Here is an 18,460-nt window from a genome sequence, read left to right as displayed (position 1 = left end):
ATTGCCATCCTGGTGCTTTGAGATTTGAGGAAAAAATCCAAACACAAGCCCATCTCTGTTTATTGAGACAACACACTCAGCCTCCAGCTTTTAATAGAGAAATAGGCTAATATTTAACATATTTAGGAGAAAAATATACTATGGCCCAGAAGAAATCCAGCAGCCAGTCTCCTCCCAGCTGGGCAGCCCAGTTTCTAATGCAATTCTCTTGGAAGAAAAGGATCCAAGTTTTCCAGATTTAGAATTCAGTCCATTAACAGAACATGATGAAGTCCAGGTCTCTCCACACCCAGCAAATTCACCTCTGGTTTTGAGGGATCCCCCAAACCACACACAGAACATATCTGCACTTTTAAATGAAAATACAAACCAACAGTCCCAGCTTGTTTTTAAAACAGCTGAGCTCTGTCAGTTTGTTATTTAAATAGCAAACCCAAGTAAGGTCTGCAGGGGGCAAAATCTCCTGAGTTAGCCGGTCTGCTGGGGTTAAAAAAAGCTAATATTTAGACCAAAGTAATCAGCAAAACACTGTTGAATGTTCTGCCAGAGACAGACACAGCTGGAATTCCTTCCACAGTTGGTTGATACCGACTGAAAAGTAAAATGAATTAAACCACTGCCCATTTAATGGTTTAAAACTGTGATCTGATGCCACTGGGAAAGCAGCAGCAACATCTGCTTTTGGGAATATCACTGTTACTGCCAGCCCCACACTCCACTTCCAAAGGTCTTTCCAGCATTACTGTTGCTACAGGAATGAAGTTCTTTATTGATCTGACCCCAGGGTGAATTCCTGTGGAGGAAGGAAGGGGCCTGTTGATGTAACAAAGCTCTGGAAGGAAATGAGGTGGCCTAACATGGACAGGAGACAGGAAAAAAGGGGGAAAAAGGCTTTTCACATATTGACATGCATTTTCATGTATTACAAACAGCCTGGTTTAAGGCCTGGCACCACAAAAGCTGCAGCAGTGAGGCTTTGGGAACAGTGGAGGAGAGTTCCCATATTGAAATGAGCCATTCTTACCTTCAAGTACCACCCAAAAAAGTGAGCAGGAACAAATCCATCCAGCTTGTCCTGAAAACCAAGAAGAGAGTGAAGGTCATAACCTTTTTTTTTTTTCCCTCCAAGAAAAATTCAACAATAAACCAATAAACTTCTGTTTTTTCCACACATGAATACTTGCATTCCTTCATCAGGAAAGAATTTAGCAGAGCTCCTTAAATCTTACCAGCCCTGCCAGTCCCTGGGCACAGTGCCTTTCCCTCTACTTTTATAAGATCCCAGTTATTTCAGTTTTTGAAGCACTGAAGATTTACAGGGCAGACCCAAAGGATTCAGGTGCACCTCACTCCATGCAATCAGGGAGCTGCAAATAACCATCATTCCTTTGCCCTGGAATTTCTGCCAGTGAGGAACCTGATGGTTTTCAGGACTCAGAAAAGTGCTGCTGGAGCAACCTGCACTAGTGGAAGTCCTGTCCATGCCCATGGCAGGAGGCAGGGCTACATCATCTTTCCAACCCAAATCATTCTGGGATTCTGTGGTGCAGCTTTAGAGCTTTGTGCCTCAGGGTGACTATGAAGACTTCTCAAGCACACGAAGAAATCCAAACGCTAAGGGGAAAATTTGACACCAATGACCTGAGAAAGAAGAGCTGCTGAACAGTTCAGCCCTGGGCAATCAGGTAATTGGGATCCAAAGAGACACACCCCCATCTAATGGACAGGAAAGGTCAAGAGAAGAGAAATAAAGAGGCTGAAGAGTCAGTCACAGGCTGTGCTCTGATTTAGCACTCAGCCAGACTCACAACGGCACCTGCAAGAGTTAAAGTAAGCAGCTTTTTACCCCAAAATAGCCTCGGTAGTGAGTCTGTTCCTTACCCAGATGTTGTGGAAGGGATCAGTTCCATTGCCAGGGTCATAAATCAGGCAGTTGCCCCCATAGTCTCTCTCTGGCAGAGGAACTCCTAAATGGGGGTCAATGTACTTCATGAACTGCCTCCCATCCTGCACGGTCTGCAAGGGAACACAGAAACCCGGGATCCCCCTGAAGGATTCACACACAGAAGGCACAAACAGAATTAAGGCCAACATTGATCTTCAAATCGACCTTTTCTCTAATCAGTTACAGTTCCTGAAATAAAGCCAGGCCTTGAAGCACACCCCCCCCAACACACACACACCTGACTTGGAGCCTCTACTCCTAAATATTTAGCCAAAAAATGGCTACAGAATGACCTTAAAGATGAAAAATCAGTGATCTTTAACCCTTTACCCCAAGCCACTCCTCTGTGCTCCCTCTTCCCCAGAAGCTTCACACAGCTCATCCTTCCCAACACCCATTCCCAGTAAGGTCCCAGGCAAGCAGCAAAAAGAAATGATCAAAATGACCATAATGTGAACTCATCTGTCACTAAATCAGCCACACATTTGCTCAGCATTTATTTCCCAAAGGAATCAGTGTCATGGGTCAAGGCTTGGCCCTGGAACATCTGTGACAGGCAGCAAAGCAGGACAAAGCCAGAACTAATTAACAGAGTAATAATAAAATTACAGAATAAACTGCTGAAGTCACATGAACTCTGGGACAAGTTTCAGCCACAAGCAAGCTTGGGTTTGCTATCAGGAAGTTCAGCCACCTGCAGACTCAGCAGAATTTAACCTTATTTAAACCTGGGCAAGGCAATGATGTATTTTTAGTGAAGAGCTGAGCAACAGCAGGGAGTTCCTTAACCACTAAATCTCTGCTGACACCACACACTGCCACAGGGAATCAAAGCCATTCCAGGCTTTTCTGCTGGAATTCACAACCACACCAGTACAACCAATAAAAATTACTCAGTCTGACTGCAGCTACTCAGGAATATCATACTCAAGGATGGCTGGGAAAATCCAGGGTGACCAGCCCCACTTCTTCAAGCTCACATGACCTCTAAGAAGCAAAACCTTTAAAAGACAAAAAAACATTCCTCATCCTTCTCTCATGCAAAATGATTTTTAGAGCTGCCTGATACTGTCAAGAAATATTTAATTTTAACTTCTGAGAATTGTAAAAGTCAGGGGAAAGCTCTCAATTTACAAAAGAACAAGGTATGGTAAAATGTAGTCAAAAAAGAACATGGTAAAAACTGTTTAAGTTGGAAGCACCAAGGGCACATCTTTCTATGAAAAACAGCTCCTCCTCAGCTCCTGCCACCATACAAAGCTGGGTGTGAAGGTTTGGTTTATTGCAAAACCTCCACACCTACAAAGAACCTGTCACTCCAAGTAAAAGGTATTTCCAAAGGTGAAACCAGGTCAATTCCCCCCGAGTCACACATGGCCCAGCAGGGCAGAGACTCCACTGTGAAACACCAGCTCCTGAACATGAACTCCCTCACCAGCTCATCTAAAACCACTTCAACACAGTATCTACCCCGGGCTGAGGGTGACTGGAGGTCAAAGCAGGTGAAACATTATCATTTCCCTCAGCCTCATAGTCTCACAAAACAGCCTGAATGAGCATCTCCTGTAGTCAGCAGGAAAAAAAAAACATCCCAAAGGAGTGGATCTCCACATGGAAGTGGAATTTAGGAGCTGGAGGTGTCAGTCACTTACCTGGAAGAGGATGAAGATGAGGAAGAGCTCATAGACCACACTGACACACAGCCAAAACCTCCAGTAAGCTGCAGAGAGACACAGGGGATGTCAGCAGTTGGGAGCAAATAAGTTAATTATCTATTTCAATATCACGGAATCCTGGAATGCTTTGTGCTGGGAGGCACCTGAAGGCCCATCTCATTCCACCCCCTGCCATGGGCAGGGACATCTTGCACTGTCCCAGCTTGCTCCACACCCAACCTGACATGGAACACTTCCAGGGATGGGCCACAGCTTCTCAGGAAACCAATTCCACTTCAAGAGACGCTCCCACCACGGAATTATAATTCCCAGCTGCCAAGCACAGTGCTCCCCACCCTCCCTCAGGGATACAACCAGGAAGGATCTTCAAATCCCACACAGGCTACTGTGTAAGTTTACTGGAATTGCTCAGGCACTGACCTGGATCTGGGAGAAGGGATCCAGAACACTTCAACCCAACAAACTCAGCAGTTCAGAAGTGGAAGGAAAGGAATGTGCCACCTGCAATGCTTTCCAGCAGTCCTTGGAGGAGAACATGATCCTTCCTGAATTTTCTCCCTGGTCTCAGGTGACCTGACCTGTCCAGCCTTGGCTACTCCAGACCCACCCAGGCTGGAGTCATGTCTGGCAGCCCAGCTTTCAGCCTGAGGACAAGGTCGTGTCCCCACGGGGCAGAAAGCATTTCAAAACCCCACAGATAATTTCACTTTTACTTGGAATGAAATTAAAAGCAAGCAGACCAAAGGTTCAGCAGGTGCTGGGTGCAAGGCCTCTGAGATCACCTGGGACTCTCCAGAAGAAATGCCACACAAAGCTCAGCTGCTTTGGAGCCCTCCCCAGACGTGTGATTACAGATCTGTGCACACCCCAGCGACACCTGAATCCAAAGGGTGCCCAAATTACAGTGTCTGCACACTTCCAGCTCTCCTGACAGCCTCAGCCCTTGGCTCACAGGCCATCCTGGATGGGGGTTTTGTGCTCCACAGGCTCATTCATGCCCCTGATCCATCCCAGAGCCTGGCTGTTGTTCCATGCAGTGACTTCTGAGCTCTGAACTCCCTCAGTGTTTCTGTTTCCTGCCCTGAGAGGCAGGGCAGAGTGGGTACAGACACAGCTCCAGCAGCTTTCCCTACCCAGATCCAAAGATTCCTCATGAGGGAATTCAGGAAAACTCGACACATTCTGGGTGGGTACTGAAATTCCAAAAATGTCTTGGGATGAGACCTGCCTTCAGGTGTTTCCTGGTCATAAATGGAGTTCTCCTTCCTCAGGTGCATGGGGGACAGGGATCCCAACAGGGCTTGCCAGGAAACCAAGACCCTCAGGCCTGGCTTGGAATTTCTCTGTTAATTCCAAGGCAATGTAGGAACTTTTGATATTCAAAGCAGGGCCAGGCATAAATTACACAAGAATGAAACAAACAGCTGCCTACAAACGGAGTTATCAGCTCAGAACCCCAAATCAACTCCCCATGGAGCTCCTCAGAAGATGTTTTCTCCCAAAACATGTCTTTATCCAGTTCAGCCTCGAGTAGGAAATAAATTATTTAAAAAAACCAAAACAACAAAGAAACAAGATGAAAAAAAAAAAGAAACCAAAAATGCCAACAAACTTCACACATTTTAAAAGCAGTCTCTGGCACCATCATTAAAAGAGACCACAATGTGGAAGGTGGGACCTTCTTGCAGCAAAGGTGCTGAATTAATTTCATCAGAATCACCTATTTTTCACTTCTGGGAAAAAAAAAAAAAAATAAAAAGGGAAAATAAAAAGGCAGGTGTGGCCCAGAGAACAGCAGTTCAGAGCTCTGTGGTAGCTTTCACCCTCTTGCCTTTCCAGAATGCAGCTCAGGAAAAAACAAACAGCAAAAAAAATATCCTACACTGGTCACAGGATTACTTGGAAGAGAGGAGCCTCTTTCCAAACTGGAACCACATTCAAGCCAGCAGGGGGAATTAACCTTTCATCAGCACACTTGCCCCACCTTTAAATGTCACTGCCAGATACCTAAAAATGCCATTTTTTCTAAACCATAAACCTCGTACCAGAGATTTTTACATCGCTCACAGTCAGCAATGTGACAGACTGGTCCTGAAAGTGATGTAGACACAGAAAGCAGAGAAATCTAAATCCTTGTCTGAGCTTTTATTCCCCTCTGTACCCAGGCTGAGCAGGCTCAGCAAAGAAAAGGTAATTAAAAATTGAGATCTGGTTCTTATTTAGTGCTGTGGTTTCTCCCCAGCTCACAGAGGTCCCCGAGAAGTTCTGAATGCACTCAGTACTTGCATCCCAAATGTTTTCAAGGATGTACAAACACAGTTCTCTCTCCTCCTGGGTCAGGCTCAGCTTTAGCTGTAAGGTTGTTTTTGGCACATCTCCAATACTTGTTTTCCTTTAATTCACTTGACATTTTGCCTCCCTCCAATCAGGGTTTTTCTCCTGAGTAAGGAGGTCTCCAATAATCATTGACACACCGGATAACCCAGAGATTCCTGTGATCAAACATTAAACTGCTGCCTTGCAGGGATTTGGGAACAGGGCATGAACATCCCAGAAAGCTGAATCCAACCAGCCTCAGTCCCTATTTCTGCTCAGAGTTTGGCCCACTCTGCTTGAGGGGGCTAAATGAGTAAAAAATACAAAAATGTGGGTTGTTTGCCTGAGGAAAACCACTTCTCCTGGAGCTGCTCCTTCCAGCATTACCAGTGCTGCCCTTGCCTGGTCCCTGCCTGCACGTTCCCAGCTATCCCAGCCCACAATCCCACAGGTTACTCCAAACTCTCACAATTTACTCCCCGAACATCTCATCCTGTCACACACCGTGTATCAAGTCAAAATAATTCCTGGAACAGGCTCGGAATATTAAAAGCTGCTTCTCAGAGCATTAGAAAGTGCCATGGAAAATTTCTTTGCAATGACAGCGTGGATGTGTTATCTTGACAGAGGCAATAAAGCATCCCTGGCCTCCTACAACACCAGGCTCCAGGAAAGGAGCTGGCAGGGAGAAGGAAGAATATCTGTCATCTGCAAATCCTAAGGAGACAGGCTACTGATGCTGACTGTATCCAGGATTAATTTGACCAGGAAATGCTCCCCAAATTTGGCTGCTCACCCACCAATAAATAAATGGATCCTCAAGCAGAGTTTAAGCTCTGTCCCTTGCACTGTACTGTTCCCAGGGCTAAAGCAGTGCTCCCCCTTTGCCTGAAGGTTTGGACGGAACCAAAGCCAGTGGAAAACGGGATAAAAGCAGGGCAAGTCGGTAAAGTCTTGCCTGAACAGTCATACCTATTTATTTCCATGACAATCCTACATTTCTGAACTACAGGGAGACAACTGGTGTCTGTCCACATAGCAAAATGATTAAACTGGAGAAGTGTGTGGAATCAGTAGGGAAACAGCAAAGCTGGATAAGCCCCTGGCTAAAGCTGGGAATGCTGAGAAGGCAGTTAAAAAAAATAAGTAAAGCCACCAGTCTGGACAGGTGCCACTAAGGTGGTGGCTGGCATCAGTTTCCTTAATGGCCTTAATGAAAAGTAGGTTAATGACACACAGCAGGAGCAGCAGGGAAGGCAGGGACAGCGGAGAAGATGATCCCAAAAGACTGGAGTGACAGAGGAGCTCCTAACATAACTCCACGCCCTGGAACCAGGAATTTGGGAAGCATCACATTATCACAAAAATGCCCAAAATAATCCTGCAGCTCTGGAGAGGACATTTGAAAGCAGAAAGCTCAAAACAATGCTAACATGTTATGAGGAAATGTTACACTGAGGGCAAAACCAAAAGCCAAACTTCCCTGCTTTGTTCTAGGGATAAAACCAGCCCAGACAAACCCTCAAAATCTGGGTGCACCCCAGTGTCACTGGTGTCCTCAAAAGGAGCATTTCACAGGAGGAGCCACAATTAGCTGGAACAGAAGGAAACACTAAAACCTGGTATTTAATCAAAAAGGCAAATGGAATAAACCCCCAGGTTTGCAGAGGTGTGCTGAGGGCACCGCTCTGGAACCACGCTTGCTTTGGCTGATGGCTGTGGGGTGGCTGCTGGGTTAAATTTCTGGCATAAAACCCAGCATTATTTGGCTGTGGGAGAGCCCAATGCTTTCAGGAATATTATTTAAGCCTATATGAATACCCTTAATTCTTTCTCTTTCAATGATTCACATCTAAAAATAGGCAAAAGATCAAAGCCATTTAAATATTTTCATGTTTCATCTGCTATTACATTACCTGGAAGAGGTCTGTGTTGTGCTTTCAAATGCTTTCAAGACTTCCAGTTTTACAAGAAACCTTTAAAATCAAAATCAAGGGCCTCTAATCTCCTGTGGAAAATGCACATGGAGCCGAGGAAGTGCTCCAGAACAGGATACAAGGTCAAAAGCGCAGTCCCAGCACAGAGAGAAGGAAAAAAAATGAGGATAAACGGGAAATCCAGGTTTAAGAACCTGGGAGTTCTCACAGAGCTTTTTACCAACAACAGGAAGCCAAAACCAGGGAGATCCAAACAGATCTCCAGGCTCTATGGAATCCCAACAGGATGGTTACAGAGAAGCCTCCATGAGCAGTGTGCAGTGCGGAGGAATCTGTGATTACTGAAATTACAACTTACCTGCTCTCCAGGCAACACAAACATTTACCTTCCTCACAAACCAGGTAGCTCCTCAGGAGTATTTCAGTGATCCCAGCAAGGTGAATTACCTGGATGAGGTCTTGAGAATGGTCCATCTTTAGCTTGTGTCACCCCAAAACACAAGAAAACCAAGATACTGGCGACAATTCCTCTGGAAGGAAAAACAGAGCACCCTGGTTTATTGCCTCATCCTCCTCCTGAGACTGAAAATTATGTTCTTTGATGTAAGAAATGTCTGGCCCTTGTTTTTTAACTGCTGAATGTGTCCACCTCTAATGGATCCAGACACCATCCAGAAAAAACAATCAAAAAAAAGGCTGAGATCACAGCAAGTCAAACACTTCCCTGTGTCTGGGAGCAGCTTTTATTCCCACTGGCTCACAAAGACACACAGGATTTAGCAATGAGACAGCTCTCACTGCTCCACTAGATTTCCATGGAATTTAAAAAGGAGCTGTCAGACTTGTCACCACTCCAAAACAACTTCTTAAGCAACTAAAGACAAGCAGGAGTTTTCCAGACCACACCAGCACTGCTGCTATTTCAAGAGCTGGAACCGTAACACAAAGCCTAAGGAACATAACAGAGATTTTAAATAAAAACAAATTATCAGACCAGAAGCCCAAGTGTACCAAAGACCTACGACCCTGGGCATGTTCCATTAGTTTTAATGGATTAAATGGCATAAAGCAATCCAAAAATGCTCTTCTTACTGCACTTCAACTCCCACTGGATCCTGCTTGCTGTCTCATATCACCTGCTTAAGAGCTGGCTGAAAGGATGGACAACTGGGAAAGAGCTCAGTCTGTGTTTGCAGAAAATGATGCAACCCCTGACTGCAAATAAAATGGCTGTCTACAGAAGTCACACAAAATACACAGTAATTTCGCTGCCAGAGAAAAAAATGTTACAAACCAGAAGCAACAGGAGACTGTTCGTGCTTTAAACATGTCAAAAAATCTTTCAAAATAGAACACTAAAGAATTTACAGAAACTATTTTGTAGCATTCACCTCTGAGTATAAATGTTTGTGCTTCCTGAAAACAAAAATGGGGTTTAGTTACCAGATGTAACTCAGTAATTTTGCTTGCTTTAAACACTGGGAAGCACACCAGAATTAGGTGCTGAATGGATCTGTGAATAGACAGTTCCATGGGGATTTCCAAAGATCTGGAGGACAAAACCCTTTCAGATGGCCTCCAATAATGAGAATATTCTGCATTTTGAGTCCCTGGTTGCAATCTGGAAGCTGCAGTCCTGCGTGGTGTGACAACCCCATCCCGGCTCAGCCACAATCTGAGGGGTCCAGACCATTGTTCTGGGCTTGGGAGCATTGTCTTCCCAAAGCTGGAATTCAAATCCAAATCACCACAGCTTAGCTTAGCTGTGCTCCTTCCTCTAAAATCCACTCTCAGCCCAAGAGCAGCTGTGTTGAAATATGCTGAGGATCCAGATATATTCATTTACTTCAAGTTCACCACAGGAAGTTTGGAAGCAAATCACAAATTTGCATAATCACACCAGCTCCATAATTTATTTTTTTTTCCCCCCTCAGTGGTAACTGAATTTTCCCTCTTATCATTAATCTACCTCCTTAGGAAGCTTCCAATGCCTAAGCAGCAGCCTGGCCTGAGGCAGGAATGCTCCAGCACCTGAGAGGGGTTCTCCTCACCTGGCTGGACACAGCCAATGGATTTTCCTTAGCAGCAAATCAGGAAGGCACAAAATACCAAAGTGTGCCCACAAAAATAATTTTAGCACTTAACCAAATAAAAAAAAAAAAAGTGAGCTGCTGGCAGCAGCTCCATCAGCACAAACAAACTCTTGTTTGTGCTGAGAGTTGATTCAGACACACAGGACAATGAGGAGCTGTGTATGGCCCTTTGTCCTGGGATTCAAGGAGCCAGCTTCCACTCCCTGTCCCTTCCCGGGCTGGATCCATGCTAGCACAGCTGGTACATCCCCCTCGGGGTACCACAAGCCCTGGCAGAGGGCTCTGGCCTCCTGTGACCTCCATTTCCCTGTGGGTGCTCAGCCACAGCAGCAGGAGATCAGCATGCAAACCCACATATCCCTGGACCTGTCCCCATGGAAAGCAAGGACTGCCAAGAGCTATGTAAAAAAGCATCTCAGGAGAGACATTTCCCAGCTGGAAATTCAACATACGAGCCTGAAGCACACTGGTGTTTTTAAACCTGAATGTGTTTTAATGGAAAAAAAGAACTTTTTTTCCCACCCAAGACACTCGGCTCAGCATTCCAAGTATCTGGGAGCTGTGGAATTCTTCCACAGTACGCAGAGGAGGTGCTCAGTGTTAATTTGGGTACACTCTGAGCTAGTGCTCAGCCCAGGCTGAACAGAGGAGAATGTCACAGCTGTCAGTCAGGATGAGCTATCCCATGGCTGGAAGAACAGTGGGAATAAAGCTCTCATGGATCAGATAGGCTCACAGCACAATCTCTCCTTGCCTAACAAAGGGAACGTTCCACTGTTCTTACACCAGGGGCAGTTCGATCACGTGTGTGATCCCAATGAACTCTTACTACATTTACATATAAAAGGCTCCTGCAACCTTATCTTAAAAATAAAACCCAAACCAATCCTCCTCTAATTGTTTCATTGCCCTGCCCCGTTGCAGGACTGCAGGATGAAAAAAGTGATGATGCAAACACCAATCTCAGCCGCAGAGACCACACCCCATGAGCTGAGAGGTTCCTGCTCTCACTTGGGTCTTGTCCATCACTTCTCCCATGAGTGATCCCACAGATCCACCTCTCACCCTATTCCTGCCAGAGACTGGATGGAGCACTTTCATAGGGTGACATAATCCTGCTTTTACAGGGGGGAAGGTGGGACCATTCCATTACTCCCATCCGGGAAACAGACCCAGCAAATTTGGAAGTTCACCTCCATTTACTGCTCTTAGCACCTACTGCAGCTCACAAGGGCACCTCAGCCAGGACATGGAAACAAAGGAGGCTGGAGCCTTTGGAAGTGTCTATTTAGGCTTTGCACCTACCCCAGACACTGCTCCACTGTCAGTGTGCAGGAGGTGGAAATAAAACCCCGTGACAGCTCCAGACTCCGCTCCCTGGTGACAAAACCCCTCCTGGTCATTAGGCACCGAGTGTTCCCGAGGAATACTGGCACACAGGGACAGCCTCATGCTGGATGGGACTTGGAATCACATTACAGTACACTAGGACTGACAAAGGTCTTGGGGCAGGACAAGGGATTTTAAATTATGGAAGCAAAAATACAAAATCTGTGATAATTTGGGCAATGGATGCACACTGTGCCCATCTTATCCTGCTCTGAAATGCCTCCTTTTGTTCAGAGATACACGAAACCTGGAATATTTGGAAGATCATGTCCAAGGCTCAGGATGCTGCTTTTCCAGGATTTTTGTGCCAAGACCTTGCAGAGCTGCAGGAGTGAGCAAAGCCCATTTGCTGCCCCTTCCCCGGCATGATGCTGTAAATTGATTTTAACAACTGGGCACTGGATAAGCAGATAAACAACTCCTGTTTCCTGAGAGAAAGATCCACCTGCTGACTAATCTTCCCTGGGTTTGTTTTGATTAAGGCAGCAGAGGCTCTAAGCTCAATAATAAGATATTCCACTGAGTCACCTTAGCTCTGTATTACTCCCAAAGGATGCGTCATCACTTTTCTCTCAGCTTTTCCCCTTCCCAATTGTGAGTGGCCATTCCAGGCCACACCATCCCTCCAGCCTGGCCTCCCTCATTATGACTGGGAATAAAATGGCATTTGTTCACACAGAAACCTTCCAGAACCTTTCCCAGCTCATCCCATGTCACCCCCACGTGTGAAATCCCAGCTCTCAGTGGGGCACAGTGTGAGTTCCATTACCCTCAGACATTGTGTGACTGCCAGAACAACAGCCAAGATTATCTCAGGAAATATCCCAATTCCTGCATCTCCAGGACAATGGATGCTATATCCTGAGTCACTTCAGAAATGTACAAAAAGAGGAAAAAAAACCCATCAACAGCAAGGGGGAAAATTTCATTATATTTAAGAAACCAGACTGGCAGAAAACAATTATTTTCTTTCTTCTAGCAATGACGCTTTGCAGCATATTTTTAAAACATACCTAGCTTTTTAAAACACCACTTTTCTACCTCCTTTTTCTCCCCGGTTGTATTTTAAAAGAGGAGAAATTCAACCACATTGAACCATCTTAAATTACAGTAGGAATTGACCAGACATGTAAGATTCATTCTTATTTTCCCAGAGCTTCCCTCTGGTGCTATGCGTTCTCACAACAATTTTCAACAAAAAACAAGGATTTGTATTGAAATCTTGAACAGAATTTTACAAAAAGCACTTGAGCCAGAAAAAATTAGTCACTGCTCCCAGCATTTTGAAATGATGGTTATTTTAAGGAAAGGTTATTTTTAAGAAAAGGCTATTTCAAGAAACAGAGGCAGAACCCTTGCCAAAGAAGCCCAGCCAGAAGACTTTAGTAAGCTTTTTCTATTTTGCTTTAAATCACACCACAGAGCAGCCACAGGCCTGACAGTGACACTAACCTGATTAGAAATTTAATTCAATGATCAGCATAAGAGAAGCTTATGGACTTATAACTGGTTTTGTAACTTCCTAAGGGAACAGGAACTTCCACAGGGGAAGGTCTGGAGGACTGAAGGTTCCTTTTCCAAAACACACCTGTGAATATTAAGATATTCACCTCTTTGTGTTGTAGGCGGTGTCCTGGGGAGTCTCTTCCAGCAGGGTTACGTAGCCCAGTGCGCACGTGAGGATGAACAGGACTGTCAGGGTATGAGCTCTCCTGAAATTCAGAACAGAGCAAACAGACATTAAAAAGCACAAAAACTCACATCTCCTCCTGCCAGTGCAGCCTCAGGAGGCTAAAACCATGGCCAGCAATCAGGAATTCTGAGATTTTCTCTGTGCAGAGCACAGAGAGCAGAACTTACAGTGGCACTGCATGTGATCAGCAGCAGATTGGAAAAAACCAGCACCCAGTGCAAACACCCAGATTTAAACAGCTCCAGGTGTCTCCCCAGGTTTGGCAGGTCCACACCTGACAGTGCTGCCCTATTTCACAGCCTACTAATCAAAATTGCAGCTGAGGAAACAGGCCCTTGAGAGCAACCAAAGGGAATTCACTCAGACATGGGAATTACACAAGAAATACTAGTCATTAAATTTTTTATTTTTTTTTTTAATCTCTACAGGAGAACAGTTGCTATTGTAAGAACCGATGCTAGATCAGGATGTCGGATTTCCAGTGATATTCCTACAATTTCAGCACACTTAGCACAAGGGGTTTCTGTGGGAACCCCTTCATGTCAGCAAAGCTGGGTGGCTGTTCCACAGCAGTGAAACATCCCCATCCACGGGAGCCCAGAAGTTTATACAGATTTTGGTGAAGCACTCAGAGAGAAATTGTTCTGGCACAGGTTGCCCAGAGAAGCTATGGTTGCCCTGTCCCTGAAAGTGTCCAAGGCCAGGCTGGACTGGGCTTGGAGCAATATGGGCCAATGGAAAGTGTCCTTGCCCTTGGGACTGGATGAACTTTATGGTCCCTTCCAGCCCAAACCATTCCAAGATTCTGTGATTCTATGGAAGGAGAGTGAGCAGAGCACACCCAGCCAGGTGACACCCACACCCTACACCCAGTGATCACCATGCAGAGAATATTCTTACAATGTCTGCATCTTTTCTTCCTTCAAGTTGAAAATCCCTTTCCTAATGAGAAGCCACTCATTGTTTTCATTTGAAAACTCCTCTAGCCCCAGCTGGGAAGCATGGGAACTCTGTCCATGTAAGGCCAAAGGACACGTCCTGAGTTTTGGTTCAGAGGACAACATCCCTTAACACAAACTAACAGAACAAACCACACATAAAGAGGAAGCTTAGGGAGGAGAAAACCTGCAAAAGAAAGTGTCTGTATGTGACATATTTGGCTCTATTTCCATTTTCTTTATATATTCTTTTGTAACAGCAGCTGACATCCCATCTCCATGTCATGCCAAGGTTTGTATATTCAGGCAGTGCAGTGCACAATAAACCTTGGCATTTCCAAACCATCCACTGAGTCACCTTTAACCAACCCCGCTGTAACCCACCCAAAACTGCTCCAAAAGTCAAAGAAAGGATTCTATTGAATGAAAATTCCAACCTACTCCAAACCCCGCATACTCCACAGCATTCCTGCAATCCCACTGGGAATGCGAGCAATACCTCATAAGCAGACACAATCCTCTTCTGCCCCTGCCAGAATAGAGTCTGGCATTGAAGGCTCTCCTTCCTTGTGGTCCCGAGGACACAGAACACCAGCTCCGGGACAAAAACACGAGGACCCACGAGTACTTCCAGAATTAGCAAGTAATCAGTGTGCCAAAACCCAAGGAAAAGCTTGGGAGCCGCAAGCTCCTGCTCGGCAGCTGCATCTTCCCAGGTGCCAGGACAGGTGATTCAGCCATCAGCACTCACGTGGAGCCTGCCCTGGATCCAGCAGGAGCTGGAAAACGAAACCCCGGCCTCTCCCAGGAGGCAGGACAGCAGGCACGGAACCCACGCTCCAATCACACCATGCTCCTGCTCGCTGCATTTACATCTGGACATAATGAATGGATTCTATGGCGAACACCAAAAAGGTTGCGTGAACTCCAGGCTGTTTTGGTATCTCATGCATTGTTCTGTTGTTTGGTTTTGAAACTTATTATTGTATTGTTATATTGTTATATAATTATACATCTTGTTGTGGAGTTATAGATATGATGTATTATATGTAATTGCAACATCACTGTTCATTTTTGAAGAGGTTATGAAAACAAGTCTAGGAATCCCACCTTACCTTTCACCACCTAAACACCCACACCAAGTCAGCTGCTTTTTCAATGCATTCAGATCCCATAAATTGCCAAAAAATCAGTTATTACACATCCTCCCTTGGACAAACACCTTCAAAAAACCCCTCTGCCAGCACAAGGATGATTTAGTTGCGTTCCTCCCTGTGAGGATCTTGTAGGACAGTGAAGGGTCGCTGTTGGGGAGCCCCATACATCCCACTGCCCGTTTATTTTTCGTGCCACAGCCACCAGCCTGAAATCCGACCAGCTGCCTTGTTTAAGGAGAAACAAGAGGCTGCTCCTCTCATCACCTCCCTTGTAGCTCAGCTTTCATCTCCAGATGCTGCCAGATTCCCTCCTAGCAGGTTTTCAAAGTAAAGGTGCTTCCAGCGCAGTGTGGATTGCAGGAGCTGGGATGAAAGACTCTGGAGATTGGCTTGACTTCTGGAAAGAACAAGTTGGCAGCTCTGCCAGAGAGCTGTGAGCAGTGACACAGCAATGAGAGGGAGCATAGCACCACACAAATCCACTTCAGAGCGGGGAAAAAGCCAGGAAATATAGATGTACACACCATGTCTTCTCACAGCTAGGGAGTTTAAAAATAAAATAAAATTTCACAGAAAGGAGCAGCTCTCCTTAAGGAAGGGCTTGTCCAAGAGATCAGGATGAATTTAATGGCACAAGGGGATTGTTTTCATCCCCACACACACTTTAAAATAACACACTAGGGCAAGACCAGCTAAGAAGAACCCAGCAAGGTAAGCAAGGCGGGAGTTACACGGGAAGGCTTATGTTCTCCTGGCCTGGAGCCTGGGAGGCTGAAAAGAGCTAAGCTGGGAATCTTCCCCTTAAAATTACACACAGGAGTTTGGGCAACGCGCCCGAAGCAAAGGGGGTACAAACTGCAGCCAGATCTGTGAGGTTTCACATCAAAAACTCTGCAAAGCAGTGCCTGATGTAGCTGAGCACAAAAATATCTGAGGCCAGGGAATGAATTCACAACAAATCCCAAAAAACTGTTAAAAAAGCTGGAATATTAAGTGCCTTATTTTTCTGACTTTCTGCACCACACATTTGGCTCTTTCCCCACTTAAGCCCTGGGAGATTGAAATGAAATAAATCAGGTTTGTTTTCACACAAGCCCTTGCCCTGCTAATTCAAACACCAAGTGAGAGCAAGTGAAGCTCTTCCGCACTGCAGATCATGAAAAAAGTGGTTTTTTTTCCTAGTTAATGCGATTAAGTTTGATCCAAACTTCTCTTTTTCATGCTAGGTCATTCTCCTGTCACATTGAGATGCTGCAGGTCTGTCAAGGAAATGACTACGAGTACTTTTATTTTCCAACTGAATTACATGACAGAAATGATGTAAGGAAATTGTTTAAACATGTCATTATTTTTGAGATTCTGGCAAATCCTTGTGTGAAAGGGAGAGAGTAACACCCAGGAGCAGGCGGCCCATGGCCTCATTCAATCTCCCACAAATTAAAATCATCTTAAGCAGGGACCGCACCCATGTTATCCATGGCTTGTTTGTCACCAGTGATGCAACAATCCCATTAAACACAATAATAATCACTGGAACACAATGCTAAGAATTTATTTATTAATATTTTGGTCAGTCCTCTTAAGTGGAACAAAATTCCAAAGGAGAGCCAGTCCAGTTTGCTCCTTGGGTTAAAAAAGTTGCATTAACTGCGGCCGCTGGTGAAAGGATCTGTCAGCAAAACCAATTAGTCCCATCAGTGACTTTTTCATGATTTAATTCCTTATTCCAAATAACGGCAAATTCATTAAACCATTCCTGGAAGAGATTTTTAAATGGATGTCAAAGCTCTGTACACTCCATAAATCAACACGTCACCTTGGAATTCTAAGAAAATACAGCAAATAGTACAACAAACCTTTTCCTCTAAAAGCAGCAGAGGGTTTGTATGAAGAATAAGACACAAGAAAGTACAACAAAAATTAATACTAACTTAAAGCCACCCACATCTGAAATAATAACTGTAATTAATATAAGGGATAGACAGAGGGTTTGGAAAACTTCAAGTCAAACCCAACCATACAAATATCCCTGTTGGTTTTAAGCTCTAAGTTATGCTTTAAAATCGGTTTAAACTCTCAGAGTTAATAAAACTGTCCCTATTCTTAGAGCAGTCGCACATCTTCGGCACATCCCTGAAGTCACCCGACGCCGATTAAATTTCCGTACAGACTTGTGACACTCCAAAATAGCAACGTGCCTTTTCCTTGCCATCTCCTCCAAGAAGCCCAGGCACCGAGACCTCCAGAGACCCAGAACCACAGGTCAATAGCAAAGCATTGGCAAATCTGGGGTTTTCCTTCATCAGAAGGAAATCAGGAGAAAAGACCAAGTTCTCCAAGTTTCCAAAGTTTCCATCAGTTCTACAGCGCTTGCAAGTTTCATAAATGCCCTATTTTGATTATTAAACATTTTTTTGCTTAAACCTATGGAAATGCGTGTCTCAGGAGTTAGTTTAGGGCAGTTCTACTGAGACAGGTGATGGGGAATTACAGGTAACACTCTTTGAGCATGTTTTTCCCCATTCTTCTTAAAACTTTGGCAATGTGCAAAAAAAAAGTAACATAGAGAACTGATATCCAGGTGGGGAACTAAACTCTGACAGGCCCTCTCCACAAAGATATTCCCTCCGTATTTCCAGCTTACTTGGCAGAACAATGTAACCCCTTCCTTTGCGGAAACGACTATGCCATTCCCACAGCGCAATTCCCAAGGCACAGCCCCTCTCATCCATGACCAGCTGGCAAAGTGGCTTAGTGGGATTGCACAAGGCCTGGATGTTCCTGCTCCCTGCCCAGGGCATTCCCATAGGCTGGAAAAGCATGGCAGGGTGACCCAGGACTCCGGAGTAATGTTCCTTTCTTCCAGCACGGTGAATCCCGAGTGGGCAGCGTGGCTCAGCATGGCCCCATTAAAGCAGGGAAAAATCCCATGTTCAGCTCCCAGCAAACTCAAGGAACGCTGCCTTGGAAGTGCCACAGCCATCCTTCAGGAGAGGGCACGAGAGCAGCTCCTGCCAACATGTGGATATTCCGTCTCCCTAATCTCTCTTCCGGATAAATCCCCACCTCTTCCTCCAGACCACCCTTAGCAAATCCCGGGTATTTCAGAGATAAGAGCAATCTCCACAAGGAATGGGTAAGGAATGTTTTGGGTTGAGTACCAATCCCTTCTTTCCAACACCAGCTGGTTTGCCCACACACATCCTCATTTCCCAGGCCATCTGGGAAGAGTCACAACACCGAACACACCGAGAGGAACATGCCAGTGGGGTCTGCCTCTTCCTTAGCTGCAAATTCCACGCTTTTTTGCACAAGA

General features: G+C 45.2%; 1 protein-coding gene across 4 annotated transcripts in view; it reads right to left on the bottom strand.

Annotated features, from left to right (window-relative positions):
* The window catches only part of PTDSS2 (phosphatidylserine synthase 2), a 29,891-nt gene that overhangs the window by 8,533 nt on the left and 2,898 nt on the right, over positions 1-18,460 (bottom strand). For 2 of the 4 annotated variants that reach the window (XM_005528984.3, XM_088057783.1), the window contains exons 2-6: positions 12,967-13,068; positions 8,322-8,404; positions 3,598-3,665; positions 1,882-2,016; positions 1,025-1,075 (exon numbers count right to left, since the gene is read on the bottom strand). In XM_005528984.3, the coding sequence (XP_005529041.1) occupies positions 1,025-1,075; positions 1,882-2,016; positions 3,598-3,665; positions 8,322-8,404; positions 12,967-13,068 (439 nt within the window). Of the gene's footprint in view, positions 1-1,024; positions 1,076-1,881; positions 2,017-3,597; positions 3,666-8,321; positions 8,405-12,966; positions 13,069-13,949; positions 14,068-14,486; positions 14,507-18,460 lie in introns of those variants that run through there. The other 2 variants (XM_014257891.2, XM_088057781.1) reach the window with 2 other exon arrangements.

Source organism: Pseudopodoces humilis, chromosome 7 (assembly GCF_049639895.1).
Source record: "Pseudopodoces humilis isolate 2021_Gansu_Grassland_sample_001 chromosome 7, ASM4963989v1, whole genome shotgun sequence".
Classification (NCBI taxonomy): domain Eukaryota; kingdom Metazoa; phylum Chordata; class Aves; order Passeriformes; family Paridae; genus Pseudopodoces; species Pseudopodoces humilis.
The sequence above is the reverse complement of the archived record's forward strand: the minus strand, read 5'-3'. Positions and strand labels throughout refer to the sequence as shown.